This window comes from Drosophila ficusphila, unplaced genomic scaffold (genome assembly GCF_018152265.1).
Source record: "Drosophila ficusphila isolate 14025-0441.05 unplaced genomic scaffold, ASM1815226v1 contig_198, whole genome shotgun sequence".
In the NCBI taxonomy this organism is placed as follows: Eukaryota; Metazoa; Arthropoda; class Insecta; order Diptera; family Drosophilidae; genus Drosophila; species Drosophila ficusphila.
This window is the reverse complement of record NW_025064092.1, coordinates 14,088,786-14,106,150: the sequence shown is the minus strand read 5'-3', so window position 1 is coordinate 14,106,150 and position 17,365 is coordinate 14,088,786. Positions and strand designations below refer to the sequence as shown.

The window sequence follows — 17,365 nt, the reverse complement described above, 5'->3', positions numbered from 1 at the left end:
CGAGTGTGAGTGACAGGGGACACAAATTTTTTATATAAAGTTTCGTTATTAAATGGAAGGGCTTAGTAATGCCTCCAACCCCTTAATAGCCGTTAGCTTTTTCCCGCTGATTTTATGTGTGGCCGCACTTTCTAGCGACTTTCTGAGCGACCAGCACTAGTGTTTGGGGCAACAAAAAGAAAACAACACCGCCGCTAAGTTTTAAAGTATTATTTTGTTAAATTAACATTGTAAAGATTGCCGGCAAGATGGGGCGCCGCTCTATTAACACCACAAAGAGTGGCAAGTACATGAACCCCACAGACCAGGCGCGTAAGTACAATAGTTGGCCCACGACGAAGTGTTGACCCACCAGGCGCTTTCTTTCAGGCAAGGAGGCCCGAAAAAAGGAGCTTAAGAAGAACAAGAGGCAGCGCCAAATGGTGCGGGCGGCGGTGCTGAAGAACAAGGACCCTTCGCAAATTCTCGAAGAGATGGAGAAAATCGACGAGATGGGTGGGTAAGCGCGCAGTTAGCCTAGAGCCAGCCACTGACACAGTGCCTCCGTTTTATAGAGTACAACGTGCTGCAGCCGTCGCCGTTGAACGAGAAGGTGCTTCGCGACAAGCGAAAGAAACTGAAGGAAACCTTCGACCGGGTGATGCGACTCTACGTAAGTTTGTCTCCCTGGTCACCGGGATGGAGCCCTAAACGCCTCCCTGTTCTTTCAGCATAACGACGAGCCTGAGCACTGGGCGGACCTTAAGCGAAAGGAGGTGGAGTACGAAAAGAAGCGCCTGAAGAAGCAGCAGTACTATGAGAGCGTCAAGCACGCCCAGAGCGTTCAGATCGACGAGATCCCACTGCCCGCGCCCGTGTCTGCGGCCATTCCGGGCGGTCCTACCAGCTCTGCTGGGGGGCCGATTGTCGGGGGCTTCGGAGCCGCCGTTGGGATACGCCTTCCCCCGCCTCCCATGACCATGGCCCTACCGCCCTACGCCCCCGGTGCACCACCGGGCGTCGCAAAAAACAGCGATGCGTCGGCCTGCGAGGCGCAAACTGACAAGGCGAAGGAGGATGAAGAGAAAGATTGGCTGGGAGTGCCCCCGGGACCGCCACCAGACCTGTTTGCACTGTCCGAACTCGATTCCGATGCCGAGGGCAACACTGACTATGACGACGAGGTCGAGGAGGAGGAGCAGGAGGCGCCAAAGAGGAGCAAGGGCAAGGAAAATGAGTCCTCCGAGCCGAACAACCAAAACATAGATGACTTCATGAAGGAAATGGAGCACGTGCACAAGCGCAAGCACCGCAGGCTGGCGGCCGAGGAGGACGATTTAAACAGACTGCGCGACGAGGACGAGGACGCGGAGGTAGAAAAGCGCCAGGAACGAGCCTCCAGCTCGGACCGAAAGACGGCCAGTAGCAGCGACAGCGACAACAACGATGATCCGGACGAGGACTCAGAAATGGCCGAACCGCCGGCCAAGCTTGCTACATCAAAATCCTCCTCCGGCCCGCCGTCGCAACCAACTCCGGCGCCTCCAACGGCGCCGACCTTGCCGACTATTCCACTGCCCCCTGCTTCGGCGGTGCCAGCGCCTCCTCAACTGCCGCAGCTGCCGCCCATGCACAACATAGGCCCGCCGGGCATCATGTACCGCCCTCCGCCATTGCGACCACCTCACGCGGGCACCGGTTTCGGCATGCGCATGCCTCCCGGACCGCCGCCAGGAGCGAGGCCACCGCACGGCCTGGGGCCCATGCCCCGAATGGGCATCAGGATGCCGCCGGGGCCACCACCAGGTCTGCCCCCTCGCCTGGCCCACCACAACAAGCAGGGCGGCGGCGGTCCGCCCAAGGACTCGGCCAAGGGGGTGACCACCATCACCGCCAAGCCACAGATCAGGTGCGCTTCACAGAGCTTTGTGAATTTTTGTTTTGTCATGCTTACACTCTTCTCGCTTGCCAGGAACCTGAGTGCGGACGTCACCCGCTTCGTGCCCTCCACGTTGCGCGTGAAGCGCGAGGATCAGCGCCGGACGGCAAGGCCCAGACACGCACCGAGCGATGGCCACCACGCCCCCTCCGAGGCACACAACAAGCCGCCCACGAAGGACGACGCCTATCTGCAGTTCATGAACGAGATGCAGGGCCTGCTGTAGGCCGGCCGGGAGTTCTGTAAGTTGTGTAGTCTAAGTCCTAGATAAAGTGTCATCTAAACGAACACTCAAGGCGTTTCATTGGGTCAAAAATTCAGAACATCCTTGAGTGGATTAAAAACAATATATATGTATTTACATGCTTCAAGTTTTAGAACATTTTAAGGAGTAATAGGAAATACAAAGGAAAAACACCCGTGGATCCACTAGTTGCCATTGGTCTGGGCCGGAGAGATCGGAGAGGTCGGAGAGGAGGATCCCGACTTGCCCGCCTTCCGGCTGAACGGCCGCATCTCCACAATGTCCGCCTTGAGGGCCCGGAAGCTCCGCCGCAGCGAGTCGGACACCTTTTTCGTATAGCTCGTACTGTTGCTGCACTGGGACAGCTTGTCGTCGCCGTGTCCGTTTCGCAGATCCGCGGCCAGAGGACGTAGCTCGTCCTCCAGAGGCGAGGAGTCGTTCAGCGTGTTTCGCAGATACTTCCGGTTGAAGTGCAGTTGCGGCGTGCCCCACTTCCGCACGAGTTCCGGCGCTCCGCTCCCATCAGCCCCACCGCCGCCGGCAGCCGCGTCCTCCTCCGAGTCCGGAGCGGCTGCCTCGGCCCTGCTATCCGCGGCTGCCTCGCCGATGGCCTCCTTGTATGTGCGCGTGATTATCATGCTGGTCGGCACGCTCTTGCCGTTGCCCCCGCCATTGGCGGTCTGCTCGAGGTCCGCAGGCTGAGGCAGACTCTGGCGGGGAGGTTTCGCGCGGCGCGGCGACTTGACCGCCACCACACTCACGCGATAGTGAAGAACCTGTCGGTGGAAGGGGTTTCAGTTTCAGAATTCCGAACTCAGAATAGTTACCAGACAACCAGCCGTACCGTGCCGGCGATGAACTGACCTTATCGGGGTCCAGGAAGCGGCTGAGCTCGGCCAGCGGGATGCTGACGCAAGTGCCCTCCATCAGGATGTCCTTGTCGTACTCGCTGTGCACGGGGAACTTCTGGGTCATGGACATCGCCTCGTTGTCCGGCTGGAGCATGGCCACCTCAAAGGCGTAGTTGTATTTGCTGTCCCGCCGGTTCGAGGTGCAGGTCATGGTGAACAGGATGCGCTGGTGGTCGTGTATCTCGTAGAAGTTGAACATCTCGTCGTGCGCCTGGAAGACGTAGTAGCCGGTGAGCGGCTTCCGACGCGTGCCCAGGTTCCACTCGAGGTGCGCGCTGCTGGCGCGGAACAGACGGTCCGCGTGCTGCTCTTCCAGGTGCTCCTTCCACTGCACCTCGCGGCCCTGCCAGCGGCAGTCGCCCCACACGCGCCCCATGAAGCACTTCATCGGCTTGTACATGCACTGCTGCTCGTGCCACGGCAGCAGGACCACCGGCATCCGCACCTGGCACCCGCCGGCGGCGTGGCCGCACCGGAAGTGCGCCTTCGCGCAGAGCGCCTCCACAGTCAGCGATCGGGAGGAGGTGAAGGCCTCCTGGGGAGCAAAACAAGGGGAATTAGTCTGTGCTACGAACGTGAATCGTTGGGTTCGTCCCTTAAAAATGCCTCCGCATTCTTTTATTCCACAAAACGTAGAATACAACGTTTGGCCCTACAGCTATTTGAAGTCCCGCTGCGATAAGCACTCCTCGGGGGAATTGCACGGACACATTACTCAAACTTAAGCATTGTGGACGTCTGCAATCCGATTTTATCAATATCATGATCGGATAGCAAGAACTTCCCACTTTGCTTCTATAGGAACGCAGAACGTATGGAAAGTACTCCCAACGGACAAGCAGAAGCGGTGTATCTATCTATCTATGTTCGGTGGAGATAGTGTCTCCTCTTGAGAATCGATTAAAGGTGCCACCGCAGGGCACACAAGTAATCGGTACTGGAGATCACTTCGTGCGTCGATAGTGGCAATCTGCTCCCTAGCAATTTCTCCTAGTTTCTACCCGCGCAAGTACGTCACTAGATAAGAAGCCCGCGGGAGGCGTCAACAGCCGAACCAAAACGGGCGCTGACGTCAGCCGGTCGTCTCACCTTGCACAGTGGGCACATGAGCAGGATGCGGGTGCACTGCTCGCAGACGCTGTGCCCGCTCTTGCAGAGCAGGATGGGCGCCTTCATGGCGCCAGCGCAGCCGGGGCAGCGCAGCTCTTCGATGAGTCCCTCGTAGTGGCGGGCAGACACAGTGGCCGGCGCTTCTTCGGCCGCGGTAACTGGCGGCGCGGTCGGGGCGCTCGGTGCAGCCAGGATCACGCCCTCGGGGAAGCTCTGTCGGATCAGGGGGCCGTCGGGCCTGGGTGCGCCGTTGCCCACGGGACTCTTGCCGTCGCCGGAGCCTATGCTTCGGGTGCGGCCCAGCATGGGCGGCTTGGGGGGCGGCGAGAGCGGCGATCGCAAGGCCACCACACTCGGACTCGGCAGCGTGGCGTACTTCACGTTTAGGGTGAGCGTGCTTGGGGGCTGGGGCTTCGGCTGCTCCGCCTGCTCGGGCGACTTTTCCTGCTGCTGCGTCGCCGGGGCCACCTCCTCGGGCACTTCGCCCGCCTCCAGTTGCTTTAGACCCTTCTCCAGGCTCTCCTCCGGGCTGCTCTCACCATTTGGGCCTTCCGACGCCTCCTCGTTGATCGTGCTGCTCAGAAAGAGGCGGCGCTGCTCGTTGATCTGCTCGATGCTCTTCAACTGGCCCAGGATCTTCAGATCCTCCGCCTGTCCTCCGTTGGCCAGCGCGGACATTTTTCAGAGCTTTGTTGCGTGTGTGTTGTATAACCGGCGGGAACAGTCGCTCCAAGCACTGGGGCCAGAATGGGCTCTTCTGGTGGATTTCTGCGCGAGCGCTCGCCACTCGTACTCCGTATCTTATCTGAGAGACGCCTAACTAAACTAACTGGGCCCGCAATCGATTGGACCTGTGATATATGGGAACGCGGGAGGAAGCAAACTAAACCCAGAGCGGCGCAGACATATCGGGTGCACGCCCGTCGGCCTGTTCTTAGCTTTCCCCGAGGTGGGGACAAGTCTCTCCGGACACCGCCAATAGAAATGTTACATTTGAATTTGAGTTGCTGCCCATTTGTGGTTTCCTCCGTTCCGTTTCAGCGGCTTTTCCCTTCCTCGTTCTTCGCCGTTTCCGCCGGCCAAGTGCCGCAGCAATCAATGTCAAGGCATTGACGTGTGGCCCGGGTCTACAGCACAGTGCTCTAGGTGATGGAGGCAAAACAAACGATTTCCATATGTGTACCATGTCCGTTTCGTTCTTAAAGTGTTCGCCTTGTCGAGAGCTCACTGTGCCTGTGCATGCTTAGTTGCAAGATGGACGGAACCACTAAAAACGAATTGCAACCTGTAACGATGTAAACAATAGGCCTTCGCACCGCGCCGATCGATAATCCCGCACATCGCCCTCACTTACTTGACCTCTTTTCAATTAATAGACCTTCGTTAAAAAATCTATTATTATTTTTGCACCTTTAAGTGAATTTTGGGAGTTACATGAAAAATCTGACAAGGTGAGTATTCAAAAAATGCAACAATTTAAACGCAATTTGCTGAGGAAATATTTTTAGAGATCCGACACATTGAATTCGGATCAAAATTGTGATAGTTGTGGGCTCTGGATGCGAAGATTTGGGGCTTCCTTTTGCAAGTTTTGTAAATTTTTATAAAGAATTTGATCACAATCGGATTACATTCTCAAATGGCTAATCACCTACATTCAAAAATCCAAATGTTCTGAAAAAAACAATGAGTACATTTTTGCGGATGATAAGCAGGAAATAGACAGCTCACGCGTCTTTCATGCCGCGTCCAGCCAGAAGTGGCATCTATTTACATACGGAATCTTATCGGACGAGCACTCAGCTCGGCTGGCTAAATCGTGTAATAAAAGATATATACCTGACATACACACGTATGTATATTTCGGTGGCCGTGGAATCGGGGAGCCAATGTCAATGCGTTGACATTGAGGGTTAAATGCCGGCAAAGGCAGTCAGTCGGCTGTGGAACTTCCGTGCGCGCGCAACCAGCATCTGTTCATAAAGAGCGAAAAGCCCACACAGCCCACAACATTTTCATGTCGCCACCTCGCCACATTTTGAAGCTCAGCCTGGAGGAGCAGCGCCAGTTCGTTGACTCCTTCGACCTTGTGATCAGCGACTGCGATGGGGTCGTATGGCTCCTGGTGGGCTGGATCCCGAACACCGGACCCGCCGTTAACGCTCTAAAGGCGGCTGGCAAGCAGGTTAAGTTCGTGTCCAACAACAGCTTCCGTTCCGAAGAGGGCTACATGGAGAAGTTCCGGCACATAGGCGCCCGGGATGTTCAGGAGGACGACATCGTGCACCCGGTGAAGACCATCGTCAGGTACCTGCAGAAGCACAAGCCGGGGAGAGAGGGTCTTCTCCCTCATGTCCCTGGAGGCCAACGAGACGTTGCGTAAGCACAACATTGAGTTTGAGTCGCTGGTAAGAGAAAATAGAAAAGTTAGTTGGCCAAGCAATGTAAGGAAAAGCTGACTCAATATGCCGAGCAGTCGCAGGCAACCCAAGTATTGCCATTCTTTTGCTGCCAATAGCTCTAGCTTTAACTACTTGGATCTGAGCTTGTTATAAAGATCCCGCTTTTCCTCGCAGCAAGTCAAGGAGCACCTGACCGCCGCCTCGCTCGTCGATCACCTGGCCATCGAGAAGCCCGTGGGAGCAGTGCTCTTCGACATCCACCTGGACCTGTCGTACGTGGAGCTCGCCAAGGCCATAAGGCATCTGCAGGAGAACGAGAGCTGCCAGCTAATAGCCGGGGGCAGCGACGTCATCATGCCTCTGGCCGAGAACCTCAACGTGGCCGGATTCTTTGACTTTCTGGAGCACGTGAAGCGCTACACCCGGCGGGAGGCTACCTTCTTGGGCAAGCCGTCGCCCGTTTTGGGCGAGATGTTCGGCGAGATGTTTGAAATCCGGGACCCGGCGCGTTGCATTTTCATCGGCGACACCCTGGTGCAAGACGTGCAGTTCGGGAAGGCCTGCGGCTTCCAGTCCCTGCTGGTGCTCAGCGGTTGCCTGACCAAGGAGGACATGCTAAGCGCCCCAGAGGAAGCCCAGCCGGACTACTACGCGGACAGCCTGGCGGATTTTACTCAGCTCCTCGAAAACATAAAAAAATAGACTCGAGACTCTGTCACGCGAATATGAAATGAAAATAGCTACCTGAAAGCAACTATAAACGCATAAGGTGCAAGTTAAGTTATTCCTACAGCTAAACCAATCCATCGCATGATGACTTGTTATTGCTGCTAAGCAAAACTAAATACTGTTCAATATTTATAAACAAAACTCTGTTTGTTAACAATGTTGATTGGTCACTCAGGCATTTACTTTTGAACGAATAAAAGCATGTTTACAAGTGTTTACTATCAAGGCTGCAAGTTCTTCTGAGGCGTTGCTACAGCGAATTAAAATCAAACCAATCTTCAGGAAGCCTTTTTCTGCCGAACTCAAGGTCAGCGTTTATTGAATGATTTTTTGCGAAGAAAACCTAACCGAGACAATCACGACTTCAAATCTCCAGGTCCTCGGGGTGATAAAGTTCCGTGAGTAGGCGGTACACATACGACGGGGCGTGGCCACCGCTAAAGAATAGTATCATGGATAGTAACAGCACAGTAAAGAGCAAGAGGGAAACAATTACTACGTACGTGTTTGATATAAACAGGGTGACCAGTTCCGGTGGCACATAATCGAACATGGGACTGTAGACCTTTGCCTCGCGGGCGGGAATCGAGTCATACGGGATCACGTCCTCTGCGCAGCCGACCATGTTGAAGGCGTCCTGTTCGCACAGGTGCAGTGGCGACAGCTTGTACATGGGCGCCAGCACGATCACTGGCACGGAGTAGTGCTTGGCGGCCAAGGCCACCGTGTAAGCTCCACATGCCGCCCTCAGTCCGCCGTTGGCCAGCACACTGTGCGTGCCGATGATTACCTTGTTGACGCGCGACATCATCGCAAAGATGGCCGCATCTGGGATCACGACAATCTCCACGTTTTTCTCGCCCGCTAAGCTGGCAGCCAGATTGTGGCCCTGTATTGGAAACGCGGTAATATGTTGGGTATATACAGGATATTATTTAACGACTGTATCACAACTCACCCGACAAGCGGGCGCACACTCGGCCACAATGATGGTGAGGAACTGGCGCTTCTTGATCGCACGCTTGAGGAAACTCTCGACGCTGCGCGAGTGTCCTAGTGTCAGGATGATCTCCGAAGAGTGGATATGCTCCTCGGCCTGTACGCATATATTCTCCGAGCTGGTTTCCAGCTCGGTCTCGACCTCCTGCAGATGGTCGAGCAACGCCTCGCGCAATCCCTGCTGAGGCACCGAGTAGTCCACGCTCACGTTACTCTCACTGGTCTGGGTGACCAGTTTGTGGAGCGATAGCGAGGCCTGAGAGTCGTCAGCAAAGTGCTGCACCTTGGCGTGCAGCAGATCGAACTCCTCGCGCGTCAGCTTTAGGATCCTCCTTGCGATGTTCGAGGTTACCGTCTCCTGGGGCAAAGCTGCCTGCAGGATCTTGCACTGGGCACGCACAATCTGCATAAGGGCGCTGCAAATAACGTATGTAACAGTTGATCCAGGCGAGAGCATCCCCAACTCACTCGGCGTTTTGCCAGCTCTTGCTCATGATGATGTACTTGAATATATCCAGCGTCTTGTTCGTTATGCTGTAGGAGCCCTCCACCATCCTGCAGAAAATAGCCACCTTAGTAGCGTTTACGGGTTTACGGTATCTTAGCCCACTCACCCCACTTTGATGGCGTGGATTAGCTGGGTCACCTCCTTCAGGGGCTGTTCGCGCATCTTGGTTGCTGAGTTTCACAACTCCTCAGAAACTTGCAAGTTTCGCTAACTGTTTTGTTAATATGCCACTGAAATCGCCACCCGGCCCCGCGTTATCGATAAATGGGCTCCCACAGCACGCACGAGTGATAAACAGCCCCCTATCGATAACAATCAGCGGACTTGTGCAATAAAGCGGCAAAATATAAAAGTTAAGATGCAACATTTTAATATTGAAAAATAGTGTCAAATTGTAACTGGCAACATTCAGCAATCTAACCATGCAGGATTGGACACGCGGCTTACAACAAGTGGCATGGCCTACATGAAACAATCGAAAAGTTGTATATGCAGTAGATTCACTCTACCTTATAAAAGACATTTACATCTGTTGTTGCTTTATAAAAAAAAACTATAAATAGCTTATTTTTCTACCGACTGGAAAACTAATCAACTTGGTTAGCCGGTTACAGGTTTTGGTGTTTTTTTTATGGCTGCTTCAGTTGCAAAGTTTAACTTCAACCACACCTGAACAAATAAAAACAGAACTTCGCGGCAGCACTTCGACATGAAAACAAGGAGTCAGCAGAATAATTTTGTGCATACATATATATATTTATATGCACTTTTGAATTTATATTATTAGCATTCAGCGATGCTTCCGCTGCAATGCCATCACTGGGTCTATCGAAAGCCGTCCACTGCCGCGAAAGCAACAACTGCAACAACCACACAGCGTAGCGGCGATAAAAAAGTTGCCGCTGGCCGAAGCTTGGGGCTCAAATTGTTGTTTACGTGTCGCGCGGAACGGAGTCGTCTGCTTTTCTCTCGAACGGGTCGATCGGATCGGATCAGATCAGCGCACCAACGAAGACTGAGCGATCTTGGCCAGAAAGGCCTGCGTCAAGACAATTTGTGTGCCTAACTCTTTTGTTTGTTTGCCTTTGGCTCTATTGGTTTTGGAGTTTAGAAAACAATAGTTCGAGCGGAGCAGCATGAACATACACAGTGAGTAGTTAGCCTCCAGTCGATTGGTGTCGCTCCAGCCGAACTGAAATGGCGCTTCTGCCCGCACCTGCCACATACTCATACTCCTACTCGTATCCCCGCCGCCTAGTGAACGCCAACACGTTGAAGTACATCAGCCTGCTGACGCTGACCCTGCAAAATGCCATCCTGGGGCTCAGCATGCGGTACGCCCGCACCCGGCCCGGCGACATCTTCCTCAGCTCCACGGGTTAGTATTCAAGTCTCGACTTCAGGTCATTGGTCTCGCTTGGTCATCAAGTTCAGGGCTTAGCGACAGTTCCGAGAACTCAAGAGCTCGACGTGGGTCTGTCTGTCCACGCAAGCAGCAACATCATCAGAAAAGCGAAGGCAAAAGCAATAGCGAAAGAGGAGGCGGGGAAGTAGCAGCAGGCGGGAGCCGAGGAAGCTGATAAGAAGTCACTTCCGCATGCGGCACCCACTCTCGCCCATAGAAAGTTAGATATACATAAATTGCTTGTGTCTTCTAATGTAGAGTCTTTTGAGGGTTTAAAGTACACCTAAGAGTTTTGTTTTCGTTCACATTCGCCTTGTTTTCTAATCGCTTCTAACACCCTTGTTTGTAGCCGTCCTAATGGCCGAGTTCGCCAAGCTCATCACGTGCCTGTTCCTGGTCTTCAACGAAGAGGGCAAAGATGCCCAAAAGTTTGTCCGTTCGCTGCACAAGACCATTGTTGCCAACCCCATGGACACGCTGAAGGTATGTGTGCCGTCGCTGGTATACATTGTTCAAAACAACCTGCTGTACGTGTCCGCCTCCCACTTGGACGCAGCCACCTACCAAGTTACGTATCAGCTGAAGATCCTTACCACGGCCATGTTTGCGGTGGTTATCCTGCGGCGCAAGCTGCTAAACACTCAGTGGGGCGCGCTGTTGCTGCTGGTGATGGGCATTGTGCTAGTGCAGCTGGCTCAAACAGAGGCTCCGGCGACTGGTTCGGCCGGTGGAGCGGCAGCTGCGGCCACGGCGTCTTCTAGAGGAGCAGCCCCCGAACAGAACCGTATGCTCGGACTGTGGGCCGCCCTAGGCGCCTGTTTCCTCTCCGGATTTGCGGGCATCTACTTCGAAAAGATCCTCAAGGGAGCCGAGATCTCCGTGTGGATGAGGAACGTGCAACTAAGTCTGCTCAGTATTCCCTTTGGCCTGCTCACCTGCGTCGTTAACGATGGCAGCAGGATCTTCGACCAAGGCTTCTTCCACGGCTACGATTTGTTTGTCTGGTACCTGGTACTCCTGCAGGCCGGCGGCGGTTTGATCGTGGCCGTAGTGGTCAAGTATGCGGACAACATACTCAAAGGCTTTGCCACTTCGCTAGCCATCATCATCTCGTGCGTGGCCTCCATCTACATCTTTGAGTTCAACCTTACGCTGCAGTTCACCTTTGGAGCTGGTCTGGTCATCGCTTCAATTTTCCTGTATGGTTACGACCCGGCGAGATCGGCGCCGAAATCCAGTATGCAGGCTCCCGGCGGCGACGAGGAAAAGCTGCTGCCCCGTGTCTAGCTCCAAGTTATCTGGATCTGTCAACAGTATTTTCCACAACCCGGAGGCCGACGATTACATCCAATGTTCTTGATATTCCCCAAGTTGTGTGTATATAAGTAAGAGTGGATATTAATGTCTGGAAAATTCGTAGCACTTCTCCCTGAAGAATCGATATTTCCCATGCAAGGGAAAAGAAACACCATAAAAATACTTAATTATTTATGTACTTTAACTATTATTAAGGTATACACTACCTGAACTAAAGCGTAGTCGTTAAAATTATAAAAACTTTAGGTCATTTTAAGAATTAGTTTATCAAAGCCACGAAATACCAAGAATATTTACTGGATATATTCTTTTATTGACCTATGTATGTTTACTTATGTAAATATCAACTTAAAAATTAATGACGAATTAACTAAAAAAATGTTACGCTAGAAGAATTCTTTGCATTTTGTGTAATGATTAACTAGGCATATATTGTTTCAACATTCGAAAGCCCGTAAACAACTATAATATTGTTGCTCACATTGCTTAGAAATGTCCATCAGTAAATTTTCTCTTCCCTATAATATTTTCTTTCGCAAATACCTATTTTTGGGCTATCCAATAATATGCTAAAGTCGAACTACTCGCCAAGCGGTTTAAGTGCGATTTCACATCGAAACCACGTTATTCTCAATAATTTGCCACTGTGTTTTAATAAAAATATAAAAAAAGTTGCATATTTCAGTTCCTAATTGTATGAAAAAAGAACATTTTCTTGAAATTTCATAGGTTTAACTTAAGAATTCTTGTTCACCTTATCTAAATGCTCGTAACTTTTTAACGAGACCGTCCCAAATTGTTTTGACGAGGTTAATTGCCCACTAAAGTGTCACGTGCGTTTGTTTATTTACCTTTTTCATAACTTCCCGTCAACAAGAAACATAACTTTGGGCCCTCCACTTCCCAAAAAGCATTTAAACACAAAAACGTATAGTTATTTGCAAATATAGCAGATATCATTTACAAAGTATGTGCATTTGCATGGGTGGAGTTACATGAAGAACAAACTTAAAACTGGAGCGCATGAAAGCCGTTCGCCAGAAGACTTAATATAAGCTTTTATTGGTTGGCGATGGCTCTAGATGAGAGTATTGGGATAAAGTTACGGGGGGGCGCGTGATCTTAGGAGCTAAGGAGGTAGGCCGCTACTCGAACCAGGCGAGTCTGACATCGTCAGAGCGACTTTGCAGGGACATCACGAGCTCGAAGACGCGCAGCGCCGGTCCCAGCTTCAGGCCGAATCCGTTCATCACATCCTGGCGGGTGAGCAGAAGCAGGGAGGCGCCATCGATGTCCTGGTAACGGAACACGTGCGCTTCCTTCGGATAGTGCTTCGCCACAAAGCCAACGACCTGCTCCACTGACCATGTGGAAACCGGTTGCCCCCTAAAGTTCAGGGAGCAATCTGGTGCTGCATGTTGTGCTGGCGGTGGCGTAAGACGTGAGGGAACCAATTCCTGAAATGACTCCTGCTCGCCCTGACTCTCTGGCTGCGCGGGCTCCCAACCCTTCTCGTCCTCTTCAACCTTTTCTACTTTAACCACCACTGGCTGATCTCGTTGCTCCTCATTCTTTTCCTCGCTCCTCTCCTTTTTCACCTCAGTTTTCAGTGGCGGACTGCGCTTGCCCAGCTTCTCGATCTTCGCTGGCTTCTCTTGGCCTGTGGGCTCGGATTTGATGCGCTTCTTGCGGCCCGCATTGGATTTTCTGGCCACCACTAACTGGTCGTCGCGGCCAGCGTTTGATTTCCTGCCCGACGTCTGCTCTTCGCTAGGCGGGCTCGTGTTGCTTCCGTTGCTGCTCGCCTCGCATCTAAAGCATTTCCATTTGGGATTGGTGTCCACGGATTTGTTCTGCTTGATTGTGGGGTCGTTGCAGTCCGCGTGGTAGGCCGCCACGCAGGTGCTGCAGATGGCCAAGTCCCGACCGCGAACGTTGCACACCTGGCAGTAGCGACACTTGTCGCACTTGTACTTCTTGCGGGCCAGGCTCTGGTTCTCGAAGTTTATAGGCAAGCAAGGAAAGTGCCCTGAAATAATACGAACAGAGGAAAAAAACGTCGGTTTTTAGCTTTTAAAGTAAAAAAGTGTAAAAACTGTTAAAAGACTTTTATCTTGCTTAAGACAAGGAAGGAAATAGTCATTTTTATAGAATATAAAATGGAACATCTAAATGTGTAGGTATCATTTTCTTTTTTATATGAAACTCGAAGCAATTTAAAAATACGGAAAAAAGAAAGAAAGCAATCAGATGGCAAAATTTTCAACAATTGACCTAAATGGTAATGTTACTAAGAGTGAGCAAACTGTGGGTATACTTTATAGATATTCTACCTGTTACTAACATTGGGTATCTTGAATTGCTAATGGCTGTAAGTTAGGCATAACGATTATGCTTATAAATATTGCAGGTTTTTTTTTTCGTATATGCACTTAATATTGTAAGATGGCAGATGTCTGTGATAATAGGGGAACTGGATATTTACATTTCTGCATGCAGCCCTTGCAAGTGAGGAAGTTGCTTTTGTGTCCGGAACCGCGTTTCGGCTCGCTTTTGGCACACTTTTGGCACGTGTCGAAGTTGCGACTTTGCGACGGCTGCTGCTCGGGAAGCGCTGGGCTGGGTGTGGAGTCCTGGGAATCGCTGGCGTCCTTGGCAGCCCCATTGTCAGGCGGTGACTGGGCGGTGGTGGCAGCCACGGCTGCTGATCCAGCTGCCCCACCAAGGGAACTGCGATTGCTGCTGGCCCGAGACACATAGTTGTCCGAGGGATCATACACTTGTTTGGGTTTCTGGAGGAGATGCAACCGGTAAGGTAATGCGCTGGCGAGCAAGGGAATGCCTGCGGGGTGCAAGGATTTCGCACTCACCTTAACGCGTCCTGTCGTGCGAACAGAGGCTCCTACTGCGGTTGCCTCGAAAACCGCGAATGAAGTGGCCGCCACTGCGGAACTGGCCGCCGAAGATGCGGATTCAGGCCCGTTACTACCAGCGATAGAATTATGCGTCGTCGGCTGCGGAGACGACTCTTCCTTGTCCTCGTCCTTGCTTCTCTTCATGGTCACCGGCGTGTCCCGAAATCGCAGCAAACAAAACAAAATGTTTGTTACTTGCGCGCTAGAGAGAGTTGCCACATGTTGCAATAGTGTACCCTCTCACAATACAAACACAACCAAATTGAGACCTAGCATCTGGCATCACCGGTCAGAGCCCTGATTGGTGGGAAACTCGGATGTGTCGAGTTTGTGAATCGCACAAAGAATAAATGCGTTTGCCCATCTCCAGCCAGCCATAGCCGAAATCTAACGGATAATTTCTGCATAAACAGACTTCCTATATGAAGTTTGTAAAAATTATCAGTGGCGGCTACCTGCTATAGTTTCCGTTGGACTAGTGTTTAAAACCGAACCAACTGGTGAAAAAAAGATGTATGACGTTCCACAGGCAATTTAAAATTTACAGTTGTATGTAGGCCCCTTAATTTGTTTAACAATGATTTGCATTTCGTTAAATCCTTGAGTTTATTTGTTTTAACTATTTTAAATTTGGACCAATAACAATTAACTTTCAGAGTATGGGTGACTCCGGTAATAACATTCTTTCCTAGTAACAAATGAATATTAAGAAGCTATCGTTGTCTTTTAATGCAAGTCTTAACGTTAGATAAGCAATCAAGGCTCTACAAACACTTCATAAGTACACATCTTAGTTTCGGAATTAATTTACAATTGTCAGCTATGTATAAATATGTTGTAACTTCTAACTGTGCGTCTCATTGCGGTCTAAACACAAGTGCCCTTACTCGATCTTGATGCGGCGACCATAGCGCCAAGCCAGTCGCACCAGGTCTCGATGAGCCAGCGCCCAGGACAATAGGCAGGCGAGTCCGGCCAGGACACCCACTCCCAGGTGTGTGGCCAGACCAGAACTTTGGTACTGTAGAAGGAAGAAGGAGATTTTATAGCAGGTATCCAAAGGAAAACGTCATGCGGAGCTCACCCAATAGCAGACGATCCCGGCCAAGAGAAGAGTGCTCCCGAAGAGCTTTCCCGGCCAGAGGCCCAGCAGCGGATCCAGCGACAGGGGGCGGAACTGGTGCCGGATGTAGTACGTGCTGTACAGAATCCTGCTCAGCATGTTGATGCAGTTCGCAAAGATGAACCCCACTGGTCCGAAGATCCCCGTCAGGATGTAGGAGAGCACTAGGAAGCTTACCGAGAAGATGGCCATCAGGTAGTTGTACCTGTCAATGTCCCGACTGGTGTTCGTGGCGAACATGTAGCCCTCGCTGATCCCGTTGACGGCCAGCAGGTAGATCGCCAGGCAGTGCCACTGCAGCAGGCTCTGCGGCAGTCCGCCGACCACGAAGTCCGGCCCGCCGTAGAGCAGCAGCACCGGGTGCGAGTAGCTCTGTCCGAAGACAAACGCAATCAGGCCGATGGAGCTTACGCCCAGTAGCAGGTTGTTCAGAACGCTGCTCGCCTGGCGGACGCGCTCCTGCGGCTGCTTCGCCAACTTGATGTCTCGCGAAAGTGTCTGTGTGAAGTAGAAGTATGAACTGTCCTCGATGGGCCGGAAGATGAAGCGCGCGGCCATGCTGCCGAGGTTGTTCACCACGTCGTAGGTGGCCTGCTCCCCGAAGCTCAGCACTGGCGACACGGACATCACGTACTTCTCGCCCTCGGTGAGGATTTGCTTGAGCACGCCCTGCTTCACGAAGCTCAGGGTCAGCGTCTGCAGCTCCCGGTTCAAGTGCTTCCCGTTCGGGTTGAACATCACGCCGGGCAGGAAGTCGCTCAGCCGCTTAAAGGGGAAGTCGTCCATGTGCTCGTACAGCGAAGTCTGCCAGGCTGTTGGGGCCGGTGGCTTCTTCCGCGTCTGCTGGGCCCCGAAGGCCTTGATGCCCCTTAGGTAGAGGTAGAAGAAGCCGTACTGGCCCAGGACAATGGTGGCCGCGCTGGAGAGCTGGGCGATCGCGAAAGCGTTGATCGCCGCGCTGCGGTCGCCGGTGACGATCCACAGAAAGATGGCCGAGCGCACCAGGATGTGAAGCGTGTTAAGCAGGATCTTCAGCTTGACGAAGCAAAACACCTGAGCCACGAACACGGCGGACTCGGCCAGCAATTCCAGGACGCAGGACAGGGCCACGGCGTAGCAGGCAAACTCGTACTGCTGGGCGTAGACGGCGTCCACCGCCGAGAGCCAGTTCAACCAGATGTACAGGCAGGGAGCACACAGAACCGCGCATATGGGCACCCTGCGGATGGGGAGAGTTCGCATTGGTGGCCACCGGGGAGGGACATGCCCGGCTACTTACGTGAGCCACATCTGGTTGATTAGCTGCGCCCAAGAGCAGCGGTCGCCCTGCTGGGCGTTGGCGCTCAGGGCCGCCCGGTTGATGGCCTCGCGCGACAGGAAGAGCAGGGTGCTCTCCAGGAGCAGCAGGCGCACGTTCATGATGCCCAGCACCTCGCGACCCACATGGCGGACGATGTACGCGTTGATGCCGAAGGTCAGGATGCGGCACAGTATCTGCGGGCGATAAGACACTCGGTGGATGAGTAATGCCCGGCCCCAGGGTTCCGGGCCAGAGAAAATAGAACGCAACCCGGGGAACCTCACCTGAAAGATGATGCTGAAGCCGGCGCCCAGAAGGCTGCTCTCGAGCACGTTGCGCGCCATCCGACCCGTTGGCCAGGCCCCTCCGATCTGTGTCCAGAAGTCGCCTTCAAGTGGCAAAGAACGGTAGAAACGGGCTGTTTAGCTATTTAGTTGGCCAAAACAACACAAAAAAAATCAGTTTAACAAACGATAGTATCGAT

The 17,365-nt window shown here is 52.5% G+C and overlaps 7 protein-coding genes across 8 annotated transcripts; 3 read left to right on the top strand and 4 right to left on the bottom strand.

Annotated features, from left to right (window-relative positions):
* The first annotated feature begins 133 nt into the window (after window positions 1–133).
* On the top strand, window positions 134–2,206 carry LOC108097200 (WW domain-binding protein 11). Its single transcript, XM_017199345.1, has 5 exons — window positions 134–312; window positions 370–495; window positions 555–652; window positions 711–1,888; window positions 1,952–2,206. Exons 1-5 carry the CDS (start codon window positions 249–251, stop codon window positions 2,142–2,144), a joined length of 1,659 nt encoding a protein of 552 aa, XP_017054834.1. The 5' UTR covers window positions 134–248; the 3' UTR covers window positions 2,145–2,206.
* Window positions 2,207–2,251: 45 nt separating this feature from the next.
* On the bottom strand, window positions 2,252–4,889 carry LOC108097199. Its single transcript, XM_017199344.2, has 3 exons — window positions 4,163–4,889; window positions 3,027–3,608; window positions 2,252–2,938 (listed from the first exon to the last, which is right to left on the bottom strand). The coding sequence occupies exons 1-3, from the start codon at window positions 4,859–4,861 to the stop codon at window positions 2,348–2,350; spliced, it is 1,872 nt and encodes a 623-aa protein (XP_017054833.1). The 5' UTR covers window positions 4,862–4,889; the 3' UTR covers window positions 2,252–2,347.
* Window positions 4,890–6,196: 1,307 nt separating this feature from the next.
* Window positions 6,197–7,532, top strand: LOC108097204 (glycerol-3-phosphate phosphatase). Its single transcript, XM_017199350.2, is given in 3 exon segments — window positions 6,197–6,512; window positions 6,514–6,591; window positions 6,760–7,532. Coding segments are annotated over 3 exon segments (918 nt in total). The 5' UTR covers window positions 6,197–6,200; the 3' UTR covers window positions 7,288–7,532.
* Window positions 7,533–7,591: 59 nt separating this feature from the next.
* LOC108097203 (translation initiation factor eIF-2B subunit beta) lies at window positions 7,592–9,093 on the bottom strand. Its single transcript, XM_017199349.2, has 5 exons — window positions 8,928–9,093; window positions 8,782–8,868; window positions 8,273–8,729; window positions 7,818–8,203; window positions 7,592–7,751 (listed from the first exon to the last, which is right to left on the bottom strand). The coding sequence occupies exons 1-5, from the start codon at window positions 8,981–8,983 to the stop codon at window positions 7,679–7,681; spliced, it is 1,059 nt and encodes a 352-aa protein (XP_017054838.1). The 5' UTR covers window positions 8,984–9,093; the 3' UTR covers window positions 7,592–7,678.
* A 401-nt stretch (window positions 9,094–9,494) lies between these two features.
* LOC108097202 (UDP-N-acetylglucosamine transporter) lies at window positions 9,495–12,220 on the top strand. Of its 2 annotated transcripts, XM_017199348.2 has the most exons (3): window positions 9,495–9,970; window positions 10,080–10,199; window positions 10,576–12,220. In XM_017199348.2, the coding sequence occupies exons 1-3, from the start codon at window positions 9,958–9,960 to the stop codon at window positions 11,511–11,513; spliced, it is 1,071 nt and encodes a 356-aa protein (XP_017054837.1). In that variant the 5' UTR covers window positions 9,495–9,957; the 3' UTR covers window positions 11,514–12,220. The 2 variants fall into 2 exon arrangements, with proteins under 2 accessions (XP_017054837.1, XP_017054836.1); XM_017199347.2 differs by lacking the exon at window positions 9,495–9,970 and having other exon boundaries at window positions 9,983–10,199.
* A 252-nt stretch (window positions 12,221–12,472) lies between these two features.
* Window positions 12,473–14,701, bottom strand: LOC108097201. The gene is made up of 3 exons (XM_017199346.2): window positions 14,414–14,701; window positions 14,029–14,335; window positions 12,473–13,572 (listed from the first exon to the last, which is right to left on the bottom strand). Exons 1-3 carry the CDS (start codon window positions 14,600–14,602, stop codon window positions 12,689–12,691), a joined length of 1,380 nt encoding a protein of 459 aa, XP_017054835.1. The 5' UTR covers window positions 14,603–14,701; the 3' UTR covers window positions 12,473–12,688.
* Window positions 14,702–15,039: 338 nt separating this feature from the next.
* LOC108097357 (protein RFT1 homolog) lies at window positions 15,040–17,358 on the bottom strand. The gene is made up of 4 exons (XM_017199597.2): window positions 17,166–17,358; window positions 16,861–17,075; window positions 15,543–16,800; window positions 15,040–15,479 (listed from the first exon to the last, which is right to left on the bottom strand). The coding sequence occupies exons 1-4, from the start codon at window positions 17,223–17,225 to the stop codon at window positions 15,342–15,344; spliced, it is 1,671 nt and encodes a 556-aa protein (XP_017055086.1). The 5' UTR covers window positions 17,226–17,358; the 3' UTR covers window positions 15,040–15,341.
* Window positions 17,359–17,365: the final 7 nt, after the last annotated feature.

Coding starts and splice junctions, on each gene's coding strand:
- LOC108097200 (XM_017199345.1), top strand. CDS start 249: ATGGGGCGCCGCTCTATTAACACCACAAAGAGTGGCAAGTACATGAAC. Junction 313..369: donor GAACCCCACAGACCAGGCGC/GTAAGTACAATA, acceptor GCTTTCTTTCAG/GCAAGGAGGCCCGAAAAAAG. Junction 1,889..1,951: donor ACCGCCAAGCCACAGATCAG/GTGCGCTTCACA, acceptor CTCGCTTGCCAG/GAACCTGAGTGCGGACGTCA.
- LOC108097199 (XM_017199344.2), bottom strand. CDS start 4,861: ATGTCCGCGCTGGCCAACGGAGGACAGGCGGAGGATCTGAAGATCCTG. Junction 3,609..4,162: donor TCATGTGCCCACTGTGCAAG/GTGAGACGACCG, acceptor TTTGCTCCCCAG/GAGGCCTTCACCTCCTCCCG. Junction 2,939..3,026: donor GCTTCCTGGACCCCGATAAG/GTCAGTTCATCG, acceptor TTCCACCGACAG/GTTCTTCACTATCGCGTGAG.
- LOC108097203 (XM_017199349.2), bottom strand. CDS start 8,983: ATGCGCGAACAGCCCCTGAAGGAGGTGACCCAGCTAATCCACGCCATC. Junction 8,869..8,927: donor ATCCACGCCATCAAAGTGGG/GTGAGTGGGCTA, acceptor TATTTTCTGCAG/GATGGTGGAGGGCTCCTACA. Junction 8,204..8,272: donor AGTGTGCGCCCGCTTGTCGG/GTGAGTTGTGAT, acceptor TTTCCAATACAG/GGCCACAATCTGGCTGCCAG.
- LOC108097202 (XM_017199347.2), top strand. CDS start 10,019: ATGGCGCTTCTGCCCGCACCTGCCACATACTCATACTCCTACTCGTAT. Junction 10,200..10,575: donor CATCTTCCTCAGCTCCACGG/GTTAGTATTCAA, acceptor CCTTGTTTGTAG/CCGTCCTAATGGCCGAGTTC.
- LOC108097201 (XM_017199346.2), bottom strand. CDS start 14,602: ATGAAGAGAAGCAAGGACGAGGACAAGGAAGAGTCGTCTCCGCAGCCG. Junction 14,336..14,413: donor GCACGACAGGACGCGTTAAG/GTGAGTGCGAAA, acceptor CATCTCCTCCAG/AAACCCAAACAAGTGTATGA. Junction 13,573..14,028: donor CAAGGGCTGCATGCAGAAAT/GTAAATATCCAG, acceptor GTATTATTTCAG/GGCACTTTCCTTGCTTGCCT.
- LOC108097357 (XM_017199597.2), bottom strand. CDS start 17,225: ATGGCGCGCAACGTGCTCGAGAGCAGCCTTCTGGGCGCCGGCTTCAGC. Junction 17,076..17,165: donor GCTTCAGCATCATCTTTCAG/GTGAGGTTCCCC, acceptor TATCGCCCGCAG/ATACTGTGCCGCATCCTGAC. Junction 16,801..16,860: donor ATCAACCAGATGTGGCTCAC/GTAAGTAGCCGG, acceptor CCCCATCCGCAG/GGTGCCCATATGCGCGGTTC.